The sequence below is a fragment of the Scyliorhinus canicula genome, chromosome 10 (assembly GCF_902713615.1).
Source record: "Scyliorhinus canicula chromosome 10, sScyCan1.1, whole genome shotgun sequence".
Lineage (NCBI taxonomy): Eukaryota > Metazoa > Chordata > Chondrichthyes > Carcharhiniformes > Scyliorhinidae > Scyliorhinus > Scyliorhinus canicula.
In genome coordinates this window covers 172753589-172775728 of record NC_052155.1, presented here as the reverse complement: position 1 = coordinate 172775728, position 22140 = coordinate 172753589, and the positions used below count along the sequence as shown (strand labels likewise).

Below are 22140 nucleotides of genomic sequence, written 5' to 3'. Positions count from 1 at the left end.
TGTGATGAGTTTTAGAAAATTGTCACCAAGGTGTTAAGGTATTGCAGAATACCTGTGGCAGTAGTCAAAAACAAAATTGATCTTGCCAGCGAGTACAATTCTCAGCAACTAAATAAAGTTGTGTTGACACTGAATAGTGGAAAAGTCTTTTGCTTAATTTCCTCACTTAACAAAAGTAGGCTCATTGACAGATTAGGGATATGGCAGCATGGCTGAGTGTAGTCAAAGTGTATTTAAAATTAACTTTCAGATGTCTACTACATGGTGCCTGCACTGACGTGACACTCTGTGATAGATTATAAATGATAGTCTAACATAGCTGCAACGAGCATGCAGACGCAGCCATCAATTTACATACACACCATGTTCAGAAACATTTCATATTCAGAAACATCAGCATGTAGCAGGAAAAGGACGCATGGAGCTCCAAAGTGACTATGTAATACTGTTTTATTTCAGATTCTTGTACAACATGCTTTGTACATTTCTGCAAGCCAAGCAACTGGAGCAATAAAGATGGCAGCCAAACTAATTCAACTTGAGATGAGCAGATAAGACTGACTGGGCAATATGTTGAAGACCAACTTAAGTCCCCCCCCCAAAGAAAATTTCCAAGTTCTTACCTAGACACTGAACCATCCATAAACATAAAGAGTATAAAACATTGGCACAACTTCTTCCCCAAGCTTAGGTCTAGCAGTCACTTCTAAACAAAGTACCTAATTGTTTAAATTGGTCTATAATATCCAATATGGTGCAGCAAATAAAAATTGAAACTTATTACAAATTTAAGTGACAAATCAGTTAAATAAACAAAGGTAAATTCAAACAGAAATCTTCAAGAATGAAAGGCTTTCAGGTTGTTGCAAACTTAACTATATAAAGACATTACTTTTGATGTGTAAACGCAGAACGGGCTTTTTATTAAATTTAAAAATGATTTTACTCCTCTATATTCACCAGTCAGCCATATCTGAATTCACATCTCTTATGCAGCGTTCTTCAACCCCCATCGTACAATTGCAAGAATTTAGTGATTAGGTCAGGCTGGAAATTAAAAATGAGAAACATTGCTGACCCTTCCAACTTTAGCAAGCAAAGCAATTTAAACATGCATCAAATACAGGTGCAGTGTAAAAGAGATGCAGTCTACTGCAGGCAGAAAAAGAATATAAATGAAGAGCATTCTCACTTTCAAAGTCAAGGAAAAAATTTGGCCCCTGCTCAAGATCTGTGCATGTCAAAACTTTAAGAAGGTTCCCCATGTTAAGGTACCTGCCAAGACAAGAAGGAAGAAAAAACGTTTTTTTCCCCTTAAATGTAGAACAGCCCAAAGTGAGGACCACTGCAAAAAAGAAAGTCTTTAAAAGACTACAAGGCATGTGATAGAAATTCACGATCAGCTCACATGGCTCATAATATCTACAGGTAAAGCATTTTACCAGCTGTGCCAACTGCTTAAACTAGAAATGCTGCGTGGTTTTCTTGGTTACACTGTAAGCTGCAACATGTGCCAGATGTCACTAACGTTTATCCCCTTCCCCGGAGACAGAGACGCTGAAGTAGTTAAAGCTGCTTGCAGGCATAACAGCCACCCTGACAAAAAGGACCTGAGAATTGGTGAATGGAAATTAAAAAGCTTTTTAAATAAATAAAAGACAATTAAATCATGGGATGAAGTTTGCAGCCACGATGGAGAGGTCATGCAACCATTGTTAAGTGACAGTATCCTGCAGTTGCGTGCGTTTCTAATACCTGTGCTGGCCTTCACTCTGGTGGGACAGAACATATTTTGTATACACCAGCTGTGAAGGATCAAACTTACTTTCAAAATCCAAGAAAAAATGTGAAGCATTGTGGTCTATGTCCCTGGTTAGCACCTTAATCAGATTACCCATGTCAGCAAACCTAAAAATAAAATGGTAAATCATTTAGTTCCAACAATTCTCAATAGGGCCCTGGGTTCTGGGGTTCCACCCATTGTTTGTGGTTTTATAGAGATTTGCTGATGCTGAGGCACAGTTCCTTGAAACAAAGTCTCAGTATGATCACTGTTCTTCTTAAAATGTTGCTGTTGAGCCACACTGGAGAGATGAAAAGCATCTTTCTCAGAAGTTCATTCATACAAAATGCCAATACGGGAGTCGACTTTAGCTAACTGCATAAGTTCACTAACCAGATCCCAGTCAAAGGGTTTAGACAGTTTAAATAAAAAGCAGCAGTTGAGAAAATACATTTTTTGCTGTTATAGCAGCTAAAAGGAATTCTCTCTAACCAAATTCAGGATTTTTTTCTTTTTACATTAAATTAACCGAACATGTGCTTGAAACACGTTGGCAGCATTTTAATACAATTCAGTTTTTAAATACACAAAAAGTGTGAGACATTGCGCAGTTGATCTTCCGACACAATGTTCCAGAGAGTTAGCATGCGGGCTTTTTTGCTATTTGCTTCTTGGCAACTTCTCAATGCCGGCCTTGCCTTCAAGGCAGTCCTTCAGCTCACCCACAAAGAGAAGGAAAAAATACACAAATCTGAAAACATTTAACAATATTTCCAAAACCGTTGATATTCTTTAAACAAAAAAGCAGCTTTAGAAAAGGCCATCTCAATTTAGCAATAATGTTTTCTCCCTAGCATGCCATGCTTAAAAAAGTGGACATTTCTACATTTAAAACGTGAAAGTTACTTTCTTCTACATTTTAATGGAGATAGTGTTGGAAATAGAAAGACAACTGTTAAAACAAACAAAAAAACCAAAATGAACACATACCCACAAAGAATAACTTCCCAAAGCTAACTTATAATTCAATCAGTATGCAAACCCCTCTGCCTTTGAAGGAACATGATCACCAGGACCTTAAATAGTTTCCCACATACCACACAACGCCCTGTTCAGAAGTCTTTTTTAAAATTAAATTTATACCCGTTGATGCTTTTAAACATTTGAAATAAGCAACCCATACACTTTGCAAATATTGGCAGTATAAAACAAATAAATAGCTTTAAAATGGAAACATTACAAAACCGACCAGGGATTTTCTTTTTGTTTCCTTTCTCTCCTCCCCTGAAGAGAGTGATTCATTCTGGTATACAATTCCATACGCATCAGGCATGAGCAGCTCTCATTCACATTTTGGCCAGAATAGTGATTTTTGATTTTCATCCCTCACTAGCCCAGGGACACTGAGGCCAAATGTGGCTTCCCATCACTGCCAGGCTGCTACTACTGATCAGAGACTGCATGTAGGATCACTCATCTGTATGGTGTGATACCATTGTGAGTTTGCAATTTAGGACTTTAAAAAATACATTCTATTTAATTTTAATCAGTTTCCCCATATTCCACAACCGGGAAAAGAAATAAGTGCATATAAATCAAATATAGTTCAAAGCTCAAGAATTTAAATATAGTGGCTATCTGCTTTCAATAGTACCCTCTGTTTGCACAGGCTCTGGTTGCCTAACGAGCAAAAACCTGCTCTTAAAATTGTCTTGGCATGTATTGTTAAAATTATGTAGTGATACAAAGTTAACCTATTGCAAGAAGGTGTACAGAAAAACAGAACTATGTTCAATAAATGTACGTAATGAGGTTTCAAAAGAACGGACACAAACACAATTCCCCAAAGTTATAAATGAGCTCTTTCAAATCATTTCCAAATAACCCCTTTGGGTAATTCAAATATTCCAGCTTAAAACATTGCAGTCGACTGAACTCTCAAAGATATTTCTGATCAATTCCAAGATTACATAACCAAGAAAAAATGTTATACCATCATCCCCCAGGTGCTATCAAATTATTATATTTTTGAGAAAGATTCAATCACCATTAATAGACAAAAATAATTTAAATCAGTGACCATAATAACTGTCTTGTTCGCATTGCTAGTAATACAAAATATATAACTGGAAGGCGTTGCTGAAAAATGAAAAGGTAGATTTAAATTATTCACTACCATAATTTTTCTTGAAATTTTGCTGCAGTCAAGACGCAAGACCTTTCCTGAAATTGGTCAGTGGATGCTAGTTTGCGTCACTTTTTTGTTAATCCAACAAATGACAAAACACACAAGCTAATAAAGCAACTGGATTTCCCATTTCAATCAAACAGTACTGTCATATTGAACATTAACTATCACTGTACAAAGATTGGACAACATCAACTACTTATCAGAAAGAACAAACATTTGCACTGGATGCCCATGAGCAATGTGTTGGCTGACTGTGTATTAGGTGCAGACTGACAAGGGCCACGGTTTAAAAATCCCAAATATGGGCTTGAATACTGCTGTTTTTAGCAAGCTAAAACAGAGCAATTTACACTTGTACATTTTCCATTCTTTGACAATCTTCCTCTCAGTTCTAAATTATCATAAGTCTAATGTTCATTATTGGTTATCTCGAACTATTGACACCAGATACTAGGAACTCCAGGAAGAGCATAGATTACCATTAAAATGTAACTGCATTGCCAGCTTCCTCCTGACGACAACATTTGTACAATGAAGCTATTCCACTGATTGAACATACAGAGCTTCAGCAGCATCAAGATGGAGACTGACCCCTTGATAAACAAGTGCACATTCCCATAACCCATTTTTATCTAAACTTATAATAGCTTTGGTGGAAAAAAATACACAGGACAGTAGATATTCAAATGTAATGCCAGTACATGATTAATTGCACAAAACTGCTTATCCAAACTCTCCTGACGAATAAAAAGGTTCATGTAATGTGCGAGAGAAAGCATGTCGGGGGCATGCGAGAGTGAGAGAGAGTACAAGAGCATGTACAGGAGGACAGCAATCTATCATACCTTGCATCCATGCAGTGGAAATTTTGACGTTATATAACTTTTTGAACTGCAATGCTATAAAGTTGTGGTGTAAAGTTGGCGAACAAATTTAGGGAAGCAGTTCAAGATGCTTTCAAGGAAATAATCTCAAGACTCTTGGATTCGATAGTTGTAATATAATTGCAAATAATTCAAAGTGATACAAGAACTTCAGCAGTTAAAATTCCTAACAGTATCTCCAAAAGGCTTCAATAGTACAAACGATAGATTATATACCAGTAGTGCAATATTTTGTAATTTTCTTACCAAGAGTGAAGAGTACAGTTATGTGTGGGTTGCAAATAATTTCAACTGCATCCAGTCACAACTTGCCTACTTCAGCAAGGTACGAGAGGGCTGCCCCAAGCATGAATTGCCATCTAAGATAATGAAGGAGAAAAATATTAGAAAAAATTGGGCAAAGGAAAAAGTATCCTTCATACATAATTTGAATAATTAAGATATGACCTCACATGATTAAGTCCTCCCTTCATTCAGCCAAGTTGTTTTGGGTAAATAGCTAACAGCTTCCTTTCATTCATCTTTCCAACTCTTATTCTGAAGGCAACGAATCATGTTGAGGTATAGAACATAGAACAGTACAGCACAGAACAGGCCCTTCGGCCCTCAATGTTGTGCCGAGCCATGATCACCCTACTCAAACCCACGTATCCACCCTATACCAGTAACCCAACAACCCCCCCTTAACCTTACTTTTATTAGGACACTACGGGCAATTTAGCATGGCCAATCCACCTAACCCGCACATCTTTGGACTGTGGGAGGAAACCGGAGCACCCGGAGGAAACCCACGCACACAGGGGGAGGACGTGCAGACTCCGCACAGACAGTGACCCAGCCGGGAATCGAACCTGGGACCCTGGAGCTGTGAAGCATTTATGCTAACCACCATGCTACCCTGCTGCCCCAATGTTACCAATGGACCTCCATCACCAGGAAAGCTTTCTCACATTTCCATTTTACTAGTCTTAGTAGTAACGTATTATAAGAAATTTTTACAGAGAGAATCATGGTCCCGTTTCCTTCAAATCAAATATCCAGACATGCAGTCACACAAACATTGAGGAGAGAATAAGATGGGTGATTTTTTTTTTCCCCCTCCTCAGTTGAGACCACTGAAGTCAATCCTGCACAGAACGAGGATTGAAACTGGAACCTTGTTGGCCAATTTGACTCAGTACACCCATACTAGGTTCATTAGATTTAATAGGAAAGTTCACTTTATGGGTGGGATTTAACTAAATGTCGATTGGCACTCGCAGTGGCAAGAAACACAATGCAATAAAACAGCACTCACATTAGATAGGGGGCCTCAGTAGGGAACACGCAGATGAGGCTGCACATAGCTCCATTTTTTTGCATCGAGGAGCTCTGCTCACTCCTCAGTGTAGCAAAAGATCAGGACGGCATTTTTAAATGGCCCCCCCCCCCCCCCCCCCCCCACCCCAATGTACTATGGGAGATCCCCAAGCAGACTCCCCATCCGCACGAAGGGCAACCCCAGGGTGAGTACAGTATCTGGTGAGCCCATGTGGCACCAGCAATGCCAGGACACCACCCTGCCCAAAGGGCATGCACCTGGGGGTCTCCGATCCCCTGGGAAATCCCCACAAGTGCCATTCCATCTGGTCCCCATTTGTGGAGACTTGTACTGCACAGCGCTCGCCAGAGGTCTACAAGGCTAAGAAGATAGATCCCACATCTCAGGTACGTTGGGAATCTTCACATTAATCTACGACTAGCTGTCTCGCTTTAATATGCAGATTTGCTAAAAATGTGATCCTGCCCACATTGGGCGGGATTTACATCAAACGTCTGATGAGAACGCGTTAGATCTCACAAGGCATTGTGAGCCGGGTATATCCCGAGAGCGGGGTATCCTGGCTTCTATCGGCCAGGCTGCGCCATGGTGAGCTAAATTTTGGGTGCTGCGTGGCCGTGAATTGGTGCCCTATATTTCTAGTCATCTTTTATGAAAAACACACCAAAGGGACTATTAGGATAGAGCTATGCTCATACGGAAAGAGCCAGAAATCGAACACCAGAGAACCGATTATTCTGCCCAACTATTTCTTTCACGAAAATAAGTCCACCTTGATTAGCACAATGAGGATGGAGTTAGTACAACACTATATCTAATAAACTTTCAATAAGTTATATATATATATATATATATATATATATAGATAATTCATTAAACTGTATTTATCATGGATTTACAACAGTAATAATGAATGAGAATTATTTTTTTAAATATAAATTTAGACTCCAAATTATTTTTTTCCAATTAAGGGGCAATTTAGCGTGGCCAATCCACCTACCCTGCATATCTTTGGATTGTGGGGGTGAGACCCATGCAGACACGGGGAGAATGTGCTAATGCCACACGGACAGTGACCCAGAGCCGAGATCGAACCTGGGACCTTTGCGCCGTGAGCCAGCAGTGCTAATCACTGCGCCACCGATGAATGAGAATTATAATTCTCATTCATTACTGTTGAAAATTCACGATATATATATAGTTTAATATTTAAACTACAAAGTTGTAAATCATTGAACTTTTTTTCCAGCATTTCTCAAAAGTATCTAAAGCCAGTTGAATATTCATGTTATTAAGCTACAGTGGACTGATTACCAAAATGAAACAGTATAAATTCAGTTAATTTCTCAAATAGGATATAAAATGGTAATGGAGTAATCTGGAAAAAGAATGAAGACTCAAAACATAATTTTTCTTGAAACTTTGTTGTATTCTCTCAATACATGCTCAAAGAAGTTGGGCTGGATTCTCCGATTTTGAGGATATGTCCCCACGCTGGCGTGAGAACGGTGGCGTTTTACAACAGTAAAATTGGCGTAAAACAGCCATCGATCCTCCGTTTGGCTGGGGGCTAGCATTAAGGAGGCGTAGAGCGCCTGGGCGCTAGCTGCCGATACAGCCTGAAGAATTGCCGGGTCCATGGCCGTGCATGGGCATGGCATTGGTTGCAGTGGCTACGCTGTGCAACATGGTGCCGGCCACATGTGGACCCGGCCTGCAAAATAGTGCCCCTCATTTGGCCAGCTTGCACGCCCCAGACCACCCCCCAACATTGCCCCCAGCCCCTGGCAAAGTCACCCCTGCCTGTGGATCGGTCCTCCCCCGACTGTGGCGGTGCTGGACTGAGTCGACAGCCGCCACGTCGAGTTCCCGACGATGAGATCACATGCTACCAATGCTGTCAGGAACCCGGTCAGTCGGGAGCGGAGCATCACAAAAGCGGCGCCATCCCCGATTCGGTCGTGAATGGGAATTATCTGGACGATCGTCGAACGCGATTTTGGCGTCGGCGACCGAAGAATCCCGCCAGTTGTCTCTTGGTAATAATTTGTAAAAGTTCTCCTAGTGTGCTTGCTTTCCTCAAAACTTAGTTGTGTGTATTGTCCAACTAACCCTCATCTGATGTCTCAGATTCTCATTATTACTATGTCTGCCATAATTAGTGTTGTCATCTACATATCTCAGGTTTCGTGATATTCTGTCCGCCTTCAGAAATTCCTGGTAATTCTGATAGATGTGTTACTAATCATTTCAGTGAAGAGGTAGATTATAGATGCTTGCTGAGAAATCCAGAATTTAGGAATAAGAAAGAAACTCGGGCAGAACTCTTGAACAAGCATCAAGACAAATTGACATGTGGAATTCTTCGCAAGCCAACTGAAACAATCATATAAATGGATTCAAAAAGTAACTAGATGTGCAACAGAAGGCATTGAGGAACATGTTGAGAAGGTGGGTAGGTGAGATTTGAAATCTATCCAAAAGTAAAAGTTTACCAGGTGTAAAACTATTTCCTATTCCTTAAATTTTATGCTCTTTGCATACCAAACCTATCATTAAATTGTCTTTCAAATCTTTCTCATGATTATGGAAGGTTATTAAGTTAATTGTGCATACTCAGATTTTTTGAAAAAATTGGAATGAACCAGATCATGCTGAAATATTTCAACCAGGTATTCACAACCTTGTTAAAGATATTTCATTCATAACTCAATGCTTCTCACTAATATTATTACCATAGTATAGCTGTTATTTTGTAAACTTGAATTTTCCAAAATTTCTCTCATCTATCACAACCAATGACTGCAGCCAATCAATGACCATCTTCAAACATGCCTTCAATGTGATTTTGGCCCTGACCCACAATGCCCTTGCCAAATTAAAGGCAGATATCAGAGTTCAAATAGCTATCAAGTCTTGCTGAGTGCTCAACGTTGAGCATTCTGTACCATTTGCACCCTGCATTTTGAAGGGTATACATCAAATCTGTATCCTGCAATTATCCATATAATGAACGGAACATAGCTTAATTATCTGTGCTATATTTTTAACTACAGTAAAAGTTCTGCCATAAGCAGGGGAGTTGCGTTCCCATGGAACCTTGCATTCAACAAAATCACGAAGGATAATCATACTTTACAATGGGAGTCAATTATATAGGTTCCAGCCATCTTAAAATTTGACATGTATAAATGATCAAAGGCAATAAAAACAATGTACCTAATAAATTTAAAGAGAACGCTACTGGTGAAATTGTTTTAATAAAACAAGAACAGTGTAAAATTCACACTTGAAGTACTTTACTGGAGAGTGGGCGTGGACTGTGATCAGGAATTAAATCGCAGCCATAAATAACACCCATGTACAAACAATGGTAGGTGATGCATGCGCAGTGCACTTCCTACTGCAGGAAATACATCATGGACACCTTTTCATAGTCATAGAATTTACAGTGCAGAAGGAGGCCATTCGGCCCATCGAGTCTGCACCGGCTCTTGGAAAGAGCACCCTACCCAAGGTCAACACCTCCACCCTATCCCCATAACCCAGTAACCCCACCCAACACTAAGGGCCATTTTGGACACTAAGGGCAATTTATCATGGCCAATCCACCTAACCTGCACATCTTTGGACTGTGGGAGGAAACCGGAGCTCCCAGAGGAAACCCACGCACACACGGGGAGGATGTGCAGACTCCACACAGACAGTGACCCAAGCCGGAATCGAACCTGGGACCCTGGAGCTTTGAAGCAATTCTGCTATCCACAATGCTACCACGCTGCCCTTTGTTTCTTTAAACTTCAGATAGGCGATTTGTCCTTATTTTTTGGCATTTCCTAAAATTGGGTTATATTTTCTATGTTTGAAACCGCAGATAAGCAAACATTTGGGCCTGCAAAGACTTTTGTGCAGATAAGAGAATTTATAAAAGATGAAGTTACAAATGGTGGAATTTTACGGAATTGAAATTTGTTCAAGAAATATGGCTGATATACAACAGTTAGAACAATTTTGCATAATGTATTCTTAAAGAGGCTTGGACTTGAACCAACAGTGCCAATAAACTACCAAACAATAAGCCAAACAAAATTGGACCTTTTTATTAAATCTTAAAATGTTGTGTGAAAAGCACAGTAAAACTTACCTAAACTACAATGTATTCATGGGAATGACATACGATGCAGAGATAAGAGTTTTAAAAGAGACCCACAATGCAGATGAATAAAACATCAAGAACTCCATGCCAGCTACTTCAGAGTCAGGTTTTTAAAAAGGTGGAGAGACAGGTCTTTGGGTGGAGACAATATGGTTCATTAAGGATAAACTGATGGCCTGCACTGAGAAAAAATGTTGGGCGGGATTCTCCGTTGGCTGATGCCAAAATTGCAAAATGCGATTGGGCAAAGAATAGGTTCAGATGGTAAAATCGCAGCAGGTGCCGATTTGACGGCAAATCACAATTCTCCGTCACCTTGACAACGGCGACAATGCGTACCAGAACGCACGTACAGTATACACCGTTTGCATGTCATTAGCGAGCCTGACCCGGTATTCTATTCTCCAGGCCCTCCGCGATGCTCCACCTCCGATGGGCTGAGTTCCCGATGGTGCACGGAGGGTGGGGGGGGGGGGGGGGGGGGCTTCTGCCAACACAGGGGGTAATAGCGGGCGATGGCCAGAAGGTAGGCTGTGGAGTCGGGGTTGACAGGCACGGAACACCATTGCCGCAGTCGGCAAGGCAGCCATGCAACTGCACACACCGCTAACAGCCCACTGTGAACTTAGGGTTACAAGTTGTATAGGTGTCCCCCCAGGCCACCCTGTAGGTGCCCTCTGGCCCCAGCCGACCCATCAGCTGTATGGGCACACTTCAGCACAATCAGTGCCACCTTATTGGCTGGGATGAGTATGTGTGGGGATTGTAATGTAAATATGCAGCTGCAGCTTGTCAACCTCCTGAGTGTCAATCATGGATCCAGTGAATGCCCCACCAATTTCATTGGAATCGATTGTGTTCCATGTGGCGATGGCGCTAGCCCCTCCAAAGTTGCTGAATCGATCCAGGGTCGGTGCCAGTTTTTCTGGCATTCTGTCCACGAATTCCGCTCCAAGGTCAACACAGGAAATCCCGTCATTTTGTATAACTACACAAATCAGCTTCCATATTTGTTTGTTTTAACGCAAAAGCTACACATCTAAGATACTTCATTGATTCAGAGTCACTTCAGAATATCCTCAGGCTGTGAAAGAAGCTCTAAGAATCTAAGTTCTTTCTTTAATTTTTTTCATGATTGAAACCAAGTCTTACCTCACTTAGTGTTAACTTGGTACACTTTAGGAGAAATTGAAGATCTACATGTGCAACCAATAAGAGTGTCTGATCCGGATCACAGGAGGATGCTGTAGCTACATCCTGGGATTGTTGTATTAAACAGGTAGAAACAACGTGGCATGAATCAACTCTCGTGAAAATACGTTCAGACCACTTTTGTGAATGAGAGACAGCAATGACCCAAAATAAACTAGGAAAGGATCATAATTTTTCTGGAATTCATTTTACACTCATCAGGATACCTCAAGTTTAGGGGGAAAACATCAGTTTTAATGCGCCAATCAGGCTCACAGTACTGGAAGCTATATATATTAGTACACAAGGACCTATTCTTTGTGGATAGAAAGAATGAACATGTACACACATTGCGCCTGTTTCAGCTAAACAAATATGTGACAGCCATTTGCTGAATCATTCCCCAGACAATGCCTTAACCAATCAGGGTCAAGTTGCCTGGATTAAATTTCAAACAATGCTGAGCAGTTATTGGTCAGGATGCATACTCCAACTGGGCAGCAGGGTGGCGAGTGGTTAGCACTGCTGCCTCATGGCACAGAGGTCCCAGGTTAGATCCCGGCCCTGAGTCACTGCCTGTGCGGAGTTTGCACGTTCTCCCCGTGTCTGTGTGGGTCTCACCCCCACAACCCAAAATTGGGGGGAAAAATTGGATACTCTAAATTTATAAACATTTTTTAAAAAAAGGATGCATTCTACATGGCACGCCTCTAACAATAAAAGTCCACTTGCCAATCAATCAACATTCTCTTCTTAAAATATAAATTGTTGTTTCCTCCTTATACTGGTATTCTTGCGAAGCGCCCTGATGAATGAAAGACAAAAAGCTTTGACATGGATCTTCTGCAGCAATAGTCGAGTTCTAGACCCCAACAGTGGTCATAATTTTGTGGAGAGAGATTAAAACACTATTTTCGGAGTGGGGTACATCATTGTTTAAAGATTTTTTAACAAATGTCTTATTTCCACTGTAAATACAGACTGGAACAGTCCTTTAAAAATAAAAATATATAATTCAATTCAGCATTGCCTTTCAACTATGGTAAATAATTGAGTTTCACCCGAGTGCCAACATAGTTTCAACAGATTTGCCATGCTATTTTAACCACAACAGTCAAAAGCAACTTTATGATCTGGTGTGTTTCTTACACATTTGAAATACACACCAATAGACATTTGAAATACAAAGAGGATTGTAGTTTAATCTAACACTATGATCTAATCTATACAGGCTGCTCACTTTCAATAGTGAGAAGTGCTATTGAAAGCAATGAGGACGGAAAGAAAGCAGTGAAATAAATGAAAATAGGGAGGAAGCAAAAGATACAAGAAATCTTTTGCATGAGGCTTGACATCCCAGGCTGAAAGATTCAAATCACCAGAATTGGGAAAGAAAGATGACAACTCCAAGAAATTACATTTCAGGGTAAGAAATAAATCAAGTTGAAGGAAAAGGCCAGATATAAGAAAGCCTTAAGTTAACAATAATAACCTGTTAGGACACAAGATGGGACAAATATGCACAAACGAATATACCCAGAAAATGATGGAGTGATGGACAGAATCATAGAAAGATTATGTTATAGAAGGCAGCTATTCGGCCTGATGTGTTTGGGCCAGCTAAAAAGTTATCCCACCTAATTGCACATTCCCCTCTGTTTTATGGTGGCACGGTAGCACCGTGGTTAGCACTGTTGCTTCACAGCACCAAGGTCCCAGGTTCGATTCACGGCTTGGGTCACTGTCTGTGCGGAGTCTGCATGTTCTCCCCGTGTTTGTGTGGGTTTCCTCTGGGTGCTCCGGTTTCCTCCCACATGTTCCGAAAGACATGCTGTGAAGTAATTTGGACATTCTGAATTCTTCCCCCGTGTACCTGAACAGGCACCGGAATGTGGCGACTAGGGGCTTTACACGGTAACCTCTTTGCAGTGTTAATGTAAGGCTACTTGTGACAATAAAGAGTATTATTCGTATTACTTAGCCCTGCAGGGGAGCACCTCAAGAACAAGATCATGGTCAACAGAGTAGCCATGGTCCCCACCCTCCTGTATGCTTTAGAAACATGGCCAACGTACAGCAGACACCTCAAATCGCTGGAGAGATATCAACAACGCTAACTCCACAAAATCCTGCAAATCCACTGGCAGGATAGGCATACCAACACGAGTGTCCTTTAAGGGCTGGTTTAGCATAGTGGGCTGAGACAGCTGGCTTAGAATGTAGAACAAGACCAGGAGCGCAGGTTCAATTCCCGTTCCGGCCTCCCCAAACAGAATGTAGTGACTAGGGGCTTTTCACAGTAACTTCATTGAAGCCTACTCGTGACAATAAGCGATTATTATTATTATTATATTATTTCCCAGACCAATATCCCCAGTATCCAGGCGCTGGTCACACTCGACCAACTGCGACCAACGGGGCTGGTTTAGCTCACTGGGCTAAATCGCTGGCTTTTAAAGCAGACTAAGCAGGCCAGCAGCACGGTTCGATTCCCGTACCAGCCTCCCCGGACAGGCGCCGGAATGTGGCGACTAGGGGCTTTTCACAGTAACTTCATTGAAGCCTATTCGTGACAATAAGCAATTTTCATTTCATTTCATTTCAATTGCCCGCAAGCCCGACCCCCGACACAAGACTCCTGAAACAAGTGCTCTACTTCGAGCTCCGCAACGGCAAGCGATCACTAGGAGGGCAAAGGAAAGGCTCCAAGGGCACTCTGAAAGCCTCCCTGAATAAAAGCAACATCTCCATCGACACGTGGGAATCGCTTGCCTTAAAATGCACACACTAGAGAAAAAGTATCCGTGATAGTGCCAATCACATCAGGCGTCATAGGGTGGAGCACAAGGAGACCAAGCATAAACAGTGGAAGGAGAGCGCAGAATGCCGAGAGTCCCACCCACCCACCTCACCTGTCAAACCTATGGCAGAGTCAGCGGATCCAGGATTGGATTATTCAGCCACTGCAGATACCCACCTCTCCAGATTGGAAGTGAGTCATCCTTGCGATGAGGGACTGCTCCAGAGAGGAGAGAAGAGAAAGTCCTGTAGGGGAGCACCTCAAGAACATATCCAAGTGTTTTGAAATGCAGCGAGAATTTCTGCCTCTACCATCCTTTTGGGCAGTCAGTTCTCGATTCCTACCAATCTCCTTCCCTTAACAAATCCATGCTGACTGTTCTTGATGAATTCATGCCTATCTAAATGATCATCGATACTGCCTCAGAATTTTTTTTCCCAGTAAGTTGCCCACTACCAAGATTAAGCTGACCGACCCATATTTGCTCGAGCTATCCCTTCCTTCATGTTGAACAACAGTTAAACATTAGCAGTCCTCCAGCATCAGGCTCATTTCAGAGAGGATTGAAAATGACAGGCTGCATTGCTGCTATTCACCCCTAAGCAGCTTGGGATTCATTTCATCCAGGGCTAGTGACTTATCCACTTTTAAGGATGGTGATGAATACCCATCGCATCAAATATTTCACACTCCTCCTTAACTACAAAGTCTGTTTCGTCCCTCTTGCAAAGAACTGATCATGTCCATGTCTTCTGCCTCCAGACAAAGTTACCTTTTGGTCTTACATTGATCCTACCCTTCCTTTAGTTTTGTTCTTTATGTATTTATAAAAACATCTTTGGGTGAATAATTCCTAGCCTATCTCCTCCACCCTCAACTCCAACAATAAATGGAGCATCACGTGCGTGCGCGCGCACACACACACAAAGTTCTTTGTTAGTGGAGGGATTTAATTATGGTCTTCTGTTCTGGCCACAATCTCAATTCCGTAACCAAACTCAAACCCTCTTCCCAGTGAGTGTATGAGGTTGAACCACACTGCTCAATCTGATCCCAAATCACATACCCGTTCCATCACTAAGACTACCAAATTCTATCTCCATAACTTTGCCCAATTTCACCTCTGCCGCCAGTCATCTGCTGTGGAAACCCCCCACCCATAACTGTGCTATCTCTAGACTTGACTATTCCAGTGCATATTTGGTCAGCCTCCCACATTCTACCCTCCATAAACTTGGTCATCCAGAACACGACTGCTGCATCCTTATTGTGCCTTCAGCTGCCTCAGCCGCAATCTCTAGCTTTCCCTCCCTTAATCTTTCCACCTCTGTACCTATCTTTCCTCCTTTAAGACATTCCTTAAAAACTACTTATTTTACCAAGCTTTTGACCCTCAGCTCAAATACACACGCTGTCAAATTTCACTTTGTAATTCTCTTGTCAAATATCTTGGGATCAAATACAGGTTGTTGTTGCTTTCTCAGGATTTTGGTTCCCTCCTATAGTATACATGTTTTTAAAAGAAGCTGGATATCCTCGATCTAATTTCCTATTATTTCACTTACTCTTTTCAATCTTTTTGCGTTTTTCACTATTGATAGTTTGTCAGAAAAAATAGTTGCTGCAATTAGGCAATTTTTCCTTATGAATAATAATGATGCCATTTGCTTTTGGTCATTACTGTAGATCTTGACTGGCCACTTGGATCACTTGACCCACTGGCTCTTCACCTATATAATACATTAGCACTGTTCAGAACTGAACAATCCAGCCAAGGGAAAGCCCTTGTTGAATATGGAATAAAATTGAAATCGACCAAGTACCTCCTAGCTTTTGTTTCAATATATCAACCAACAGCCTGAAATCTGGTCAATTTTGCTAAATATGGTAATTCTTTTGAAAATAGTTTTAAATATACCTTAAACAGTTTTTAATAAACATACAATAAAATCATGTCCTCATGGAATAAATATTTTAGGCTGAGCATAAAAACGATCAGACTGCACACTGAACAATAGCAAATGCATAAACTGTGATTTGGCGCCACCATGTGACCACATACAAAACAACCAGGAACACAGGAACATTTGTCCAAATCATAAAGTAGGTCTGTATTCACTTAGCAGGATTTGGCCAAGTTGTACCATTGCTATGCACACCCATCTTCAGCACTCCACTTAACACGCATTAGCAATATAATCTGCAGGAAAACTAAATCATGTCAAGATTTCAGATTTTAGAAGTAGCATTCTCTCAAAAACACTGATCTTTTATTTGAATGCAATGTGTTCCATGGATATTTAGATCAATAGATCAAAGCATTTGTAATTGCAGGGCCAGAAACCCAGTATTTCCCCCACAATAATTTCAGCTAGTTTAAAACCTAATGCTGAATATAACAGAAGTAGTTTGTACAGATCTGATGAAGTACTAAAATGTGAGTGAAGAGGTGGGACTGGATAATTGCATACATGAATAATCACACGGAGAGCATGTATTGATGTGTAAAAATTGCACTCCACTTGCTTTGAGATAATTCAGCTTGAATTGCTCCATTTCCATAATAAAAATGGTAAAGAGGTTTCATTTTCCTAAACTAAAAATATAGCAGCAGCTCCTAAAGATTATCTAACAAAATATTTTTTTAAATTCATTTATGGGATGTGGGCGTCGCTGGTTAAGCCAGCAATTACTGCCCATCTCTAGTTGCCCTTCAGAAGGTGGTGGTGAGTTGCCTTCTTCAATCGCTGCAGTCCTTGAGGTGTAGGTACACCCACTGTGCTGTTAGGGAGGGAGTTCCAGGACTATGCCCCAGCGAAAGAGAAGGAACGGCCGATATATTTCCAAGTCAGGGTGGTGAGTGACTTGGAGGGGAAACTCCAGGTAATGGGGTTCCCAGGTATCTGTTGCCCTTGCCCTTCTAGATGGTAGTGGTCGTGGGTTTGGAACGTGCTGTCTAACGAACCTTGGTGAGTTACTGCAATGCATCTTGTAGATGGTACACACACAGCTGCCACTGTTCGTAGGTGGTGGAGGGTTTGAATGATTGCAGAAAGGGGAGCAATCAAGTGGGCTGCTTTGTCCTGGATGGTGTTGAGCTTCTTGAATGTTGTTGAAGCTACACTCATCCTGGCAAGTGAAGAGTATTCCATTACACTCCTGATTAGTGCCTTGTAGATGGTGGACAGATTTTGGGAGGTCAGGAGGTGAGTTACTTGCCGAAAGATTCCTGGCCTTTGGCCTGCCTTGGTAGCCACAATATTAATATGGCTAGTCCAGTTCAGTTTCTGATCAAAGGTAACCCTCAGGATGTTGATTATGGAGGATTCAGCACTGGCAATGCCATTGAATATCATGGGGCGGTGGTTAGATCCTCTATTGTAGGAGATGGTCATTGCCTGGCACTTGTGTGGCGCAAATGTAACTTGCCACTTGTCAGCCCAAGCCTGGCTAGTGCATTTGGAAATGGTCTGCTTCATTATCTGAGGAGTCATGAATGGTGCTGAACATTGTGCAGTCATCCGCAAACATCCCCACTTCTGACCTTATGATGGTAGGGATGTCTAAATATTAGTATTTGTTTGTGGAAGTGTCTAAAGTATGGACTAGAAGTACTGTACAATTCCTAAATGCAGAATTCACCATCACTAGTTTTGGAAATAAGCATTTATAACCTGGTCTACATTTATCATTCTTAGTACAGTGCCAAATAATAGACACACTTTGGATGTTAATGATGTAGTTAGAGTTGTATTTGGTCTTTTTAAAGCTGATTTAATTCACATCGACTGGAGATAGCATAAAAGGTATAAATTTTTCAGATTGAATAGACTAACGCGAGGTTAACCCAAGAGAATTGTGCATCTAAGTGCTGTATTGTATAAACACTCTTGTTTTTCATGTTTTAGATCAATTTTCAAATTTCTGACGGTGACAATAATCTTACAAACATACAACCCCATGGAAATACTGACAGCAAATGCTAGAAATACACAACAGATCAGGCAGCATCAGTGGAGAGAGAAAAACAAAGTTATAGCTTCATGTTAATGACTCTTCATCAGAAACAAAGGTCATTTTCCTGAATCTCTGTTTCTCTCTCCATAAATGTTGCCTGATCTGGTGAGTATTTTCAGCATTTTCTGCTTTTATTTCAGATTTCCAGCGTCCACAGTATTTTGCCTCTGTCAGTTCTCTGCAAGAACAATTTTGATCGATTCAACTTTAAACAATCTCCATCAGGCCATCAGCAAGACACTTGCGTGTAGACTAAGATCTAACCAACATTCAAAAGTAAGCTTAATTGCATGTTAAGGGATGCTCAGCAGAGGTCGGAGGAAAACAAACCAAACCAAGAGTGAAAGAACTGAAAAGTTGAGAAATGATAACCTTGTATCAAACCTTGGTTGGTTATGCCTGAAGTACTTTGTACAGTTCCAGCTGCCAAATTATAAGAAAGTATATATAGGGTGCGATTTAAGGTGCAAAAGACAGTCCCGTTTTAGACGCATATAGTGCAGTATTTCTCAGGGCCTGCAGTGCCGAGAACAACCCCGCTATCTAATGGGACTCTGCTGTTTTTTTTACCTTGGTCAGGAATATCCCGCTGAGGCCGCACATGTCTCATGTTTCGATGACTCATGGATCGGGACACCATTTTTAAATGCCGCCCTGATCCTTCAAACCCCCTCTGCTCCTCCACTGTGGCTTCCAGATCCACCTACTGCCCCAACCTACCTCTTAGGGGGTCTTCGGGTCCCCCTATACCCTACCACTTAAGGGCAGGATATCCTCGGGTGCGATCCCTGGCACAGTAACCTGGTACCCAGGCACCTTGGCACTGCCAGCCTGGCACTGCCCTTGCCAGGCTGGCAGTGTCACATGGACACCCTGGCATTGCTGCTGCCAGGCTAGCAGTGCCACTTGGGCACCCTGGCAGTGCCCTTGCTAGGCTATCAGTGCCACACAGGCACCATGGCAGTGCCCTTGCCAGGACAGCAGTGCCACATGGACACCCTGGCAGTGCCAAGGTACCCAGGCGGCAATGCCAAGGTGCCAGGTTGGCAGTGCTAATGAACCTGGATTCCAGGAGTGCCAGGGTACCACCCTGCCCAGAGCCCGACCATCCTGGGGTCTCTAATGGCTTTGGAGACCCACCCAGGTGTCGTTACATCTGCTGAGGATGAGACTCAGATGCCTGGACTGTTCAGGGGGGGGGGGCACTTGGTCCAAGTTTGTGAGGACCAGTGTTAAATGGCGAGGTCTCCCAGGTCAGGCCATTAGTTCCCGGGCCTCTGGAGTGCTGAAGGAGGCTCCATTTCTCCAGGCAGACAGTGAGCTCCATATGTCTGATGATGGAGGCAATCTCTTGCACAAACTATGTGGATGGCCACCCCATACCAGTGGCTCTAAAGGTCATATTAGCCCTCAATGTCTATGCCTGCGGCTCTTTCCAGGGTTTAGTAGGAGAGCTATGTGGAGCGTCCCAATCTACTGCCCACAGTTGCGTCAGGCTGGTCACTGTCAAGCTGCACAGGCCGGTCATGGCGTTTATTCATCACCGGATGGATGATGCCAGCCAGGCTGAGCGAGCCAGAGGCTTCAGTGTGATTGTAGGGTTTGCCTGCATCCAGGGTTTCATCAATTGCACTCATGTGGCCATCAAGGCACCAGCAGATGAATCTGGTGTCTGTGTGACTAGGAAATGCTCCAGTCAATGACCGTGCAGATAGCTTATGACCATAAGATGCAGATTCTGAAAGTCTGTGCAGAGTAACTGGCAGCCTCCATGATGTATACATAGATGCCAAGGCTGTTTGTCGCTCCAGCTCAGCTAAATGGATGGCTGCTGGGTGACAAGGGCTATCCATGTAAAGCTGGCTTATGATGCCTCCCCAACACCCAAGGACAGAAGCGGAGAGGTACAATTGGAGACACGTCTCCACAAAGGCAGTGATAGGTCCCATTGGTCTGCTGAGGATGAGACTCAGATGCCTGGACTGTTCGGGGGGGGGGGCACCGCAACATCCTCCACAGCATGCTTCTCTCATAGTTGTTGCATGCTGCGCTCTGCACAATCTGGCTCTGGCAAGGGGGTCCCACTAGAACATGAGGATATCAAGGCAGCTCCACAGGCCACAGATGATGACTCCAGTGGAGAGTCAGAAGAGCAGCCTGGTAAGAACATAGTGAGGGCATGGAAGCAAAATTCTGGAACCTCCAAGAAGATAGAGACACCACAGAGGTCTTGATTCAACACACCCACTGCTTTCATCTCATGCCAAGGTCACCATAAAGTTTACAGCCCCTCACATCCAACGCAAGACCCTGACATACCATGCACCTATAAAACAAGTGACGCATACTCAGGCCATTAACACAAAAACAAAAGTTATATCCCCATGGCACCTACAGACAATGAACAGACACATTATATAGTGTTAACAGCTGCATTTTGGGGGTGCTCTCCCACAATCTTGCTGTCCGAAACATGTCATGGCCGCTGACCTGGACTGTCACCTCTTCCCAGGTCCTAGGATTAAAATGTCCCACAAGGCAGACTTCCTGCATCACCATTATGGCCACTCTTTTGGGTAAAAGAAACTTAATGACATTGCTTTATTCATTTAGGATTTTTGCCAGTCTTAACTTTCCTTTCATTTCTCTTTAGAAATTCACCAAGTGAACACACTTTATCTTTTCATGCAAATCTCCATTCGTGTTGTTGACTTATCCATCCTAGATTTGCTCATCTCCACTTCAAAATGCCTGCTTTTACCCACTTGGCCCTTTGATGATTTAAACCTTACAATCTGGCAATCTTTAGTTTAATTAACGTAGTTACACACAAACAAAAACAGGCACACACAGCCACCCCACTGTCACAAGCTTATTTCACAGTATACCAGTTATATTGGAAAAAAATTGATGGGTGGGATTTAGCAGCCGTGTGAGTTGTGGATGCAAATCCCGTCATGGCCGTTAAATATCCAAAAATGTCAAAAATGGGATTTGCTGCTGCGATTTTTCTGATCACTATCTCCACAGGCCCTTCCCGATGACGCAATCAGGTTCACGTCCTAGAACCGCGTAAATCAGATTTGCATGAATTTGAACCTATTATCACATACATAGCATGATTAACATTGCATCTTCAGCCCTCATTGAATCTTCCAACCCACCAGGCGTGACATCACCACTACTTTATAAAATCGGAGGCCCAGCACCATGGCTTCTAAAGGAGGAAGGAGGTGGGCATCAATGTCATCACTGAGCAGCAGGCAGTCCAAGGGGATAGAGCACACTGGCCAGCTCCAGAGGGGGGTGGAGTGGGGGGCAGGGGTGTGAGAGAAAGAGGAGGGCAGCAGTCGGGGGCATACGGCTGTACTAGCAGGATAGAGTGGGGGTCGAGGGTGGGCCTGAAGTCTGTCATCTGCTATTGTTTAAATGAGCTTTTAGGGCTATGTAAGTTTGCTGTCTGTGGTATGGGAGTGCGGAGCTTGGGCAGCTGGTGGCATATGGGTTGGGGTGTGATGAGAGTCAAGGAGGTGGGTCGGGGGGCAGCACAGTGTCTGGAGTAGCTATTCAGGAGGCTCAAGTGTTGTGGCATGGCATGTCAGCAATGAGATCTTGGAATGATGCAGCCTGAGTGAGAAGCGTGCCTATTAGCTTTGTCTATCCCTGAAGCATTAAGCAATTGCACCCTCCAACATTCCTGAGATTCATGTACATCAAACTATTTGGCCAGCAGAGTTAACCCTCAACATTGCTAGCTGCCCACAGTCCCAAACTCAAGGAATGGATAAGTACTCAGG

At 42.5% G+C, this 22140-nt stretch overlaps 1 protein-coding gene across 10 annotated transcripts in view; it reads right to left on the bottom strand.

Annotated features, from left to right (window-relative positions):
- fam49bb (family with sequence similarity 49 member Bb) overlaps positions 1-22140 on the bottom strand; it is a 229742-nt gene that overhangs the window by 43718 nt on the left and 163884 nt on the right. For 5 of the 10 annotated variants that reach the window (XM_038810155.1, XM_038810156.1, XM_038810157.1 and 2 more), the window contains 2 exons: positions 5105-5217; positions 1193-1275 (listed from right to left, as the gene is read on the bottom strand). In XM_038810155.1, coding sequence (XP_038666083.1) covers positions 1193-1265 — 73 coding nt within the window. In that variant the 5' untranslated portion in view covers positions 1266-1275; positions 5105-5217. Of the gene's footprint in view, positions 1-1192; positions 1276-1825; positions 1909-5104; positions 5218-22140 lie in introns of those variants that run through there. The other 5 variants (XM_038810160.1, XM_038810159.1, XM_038810163.1 and 2 more) reach the window with 3 other exon arrangements.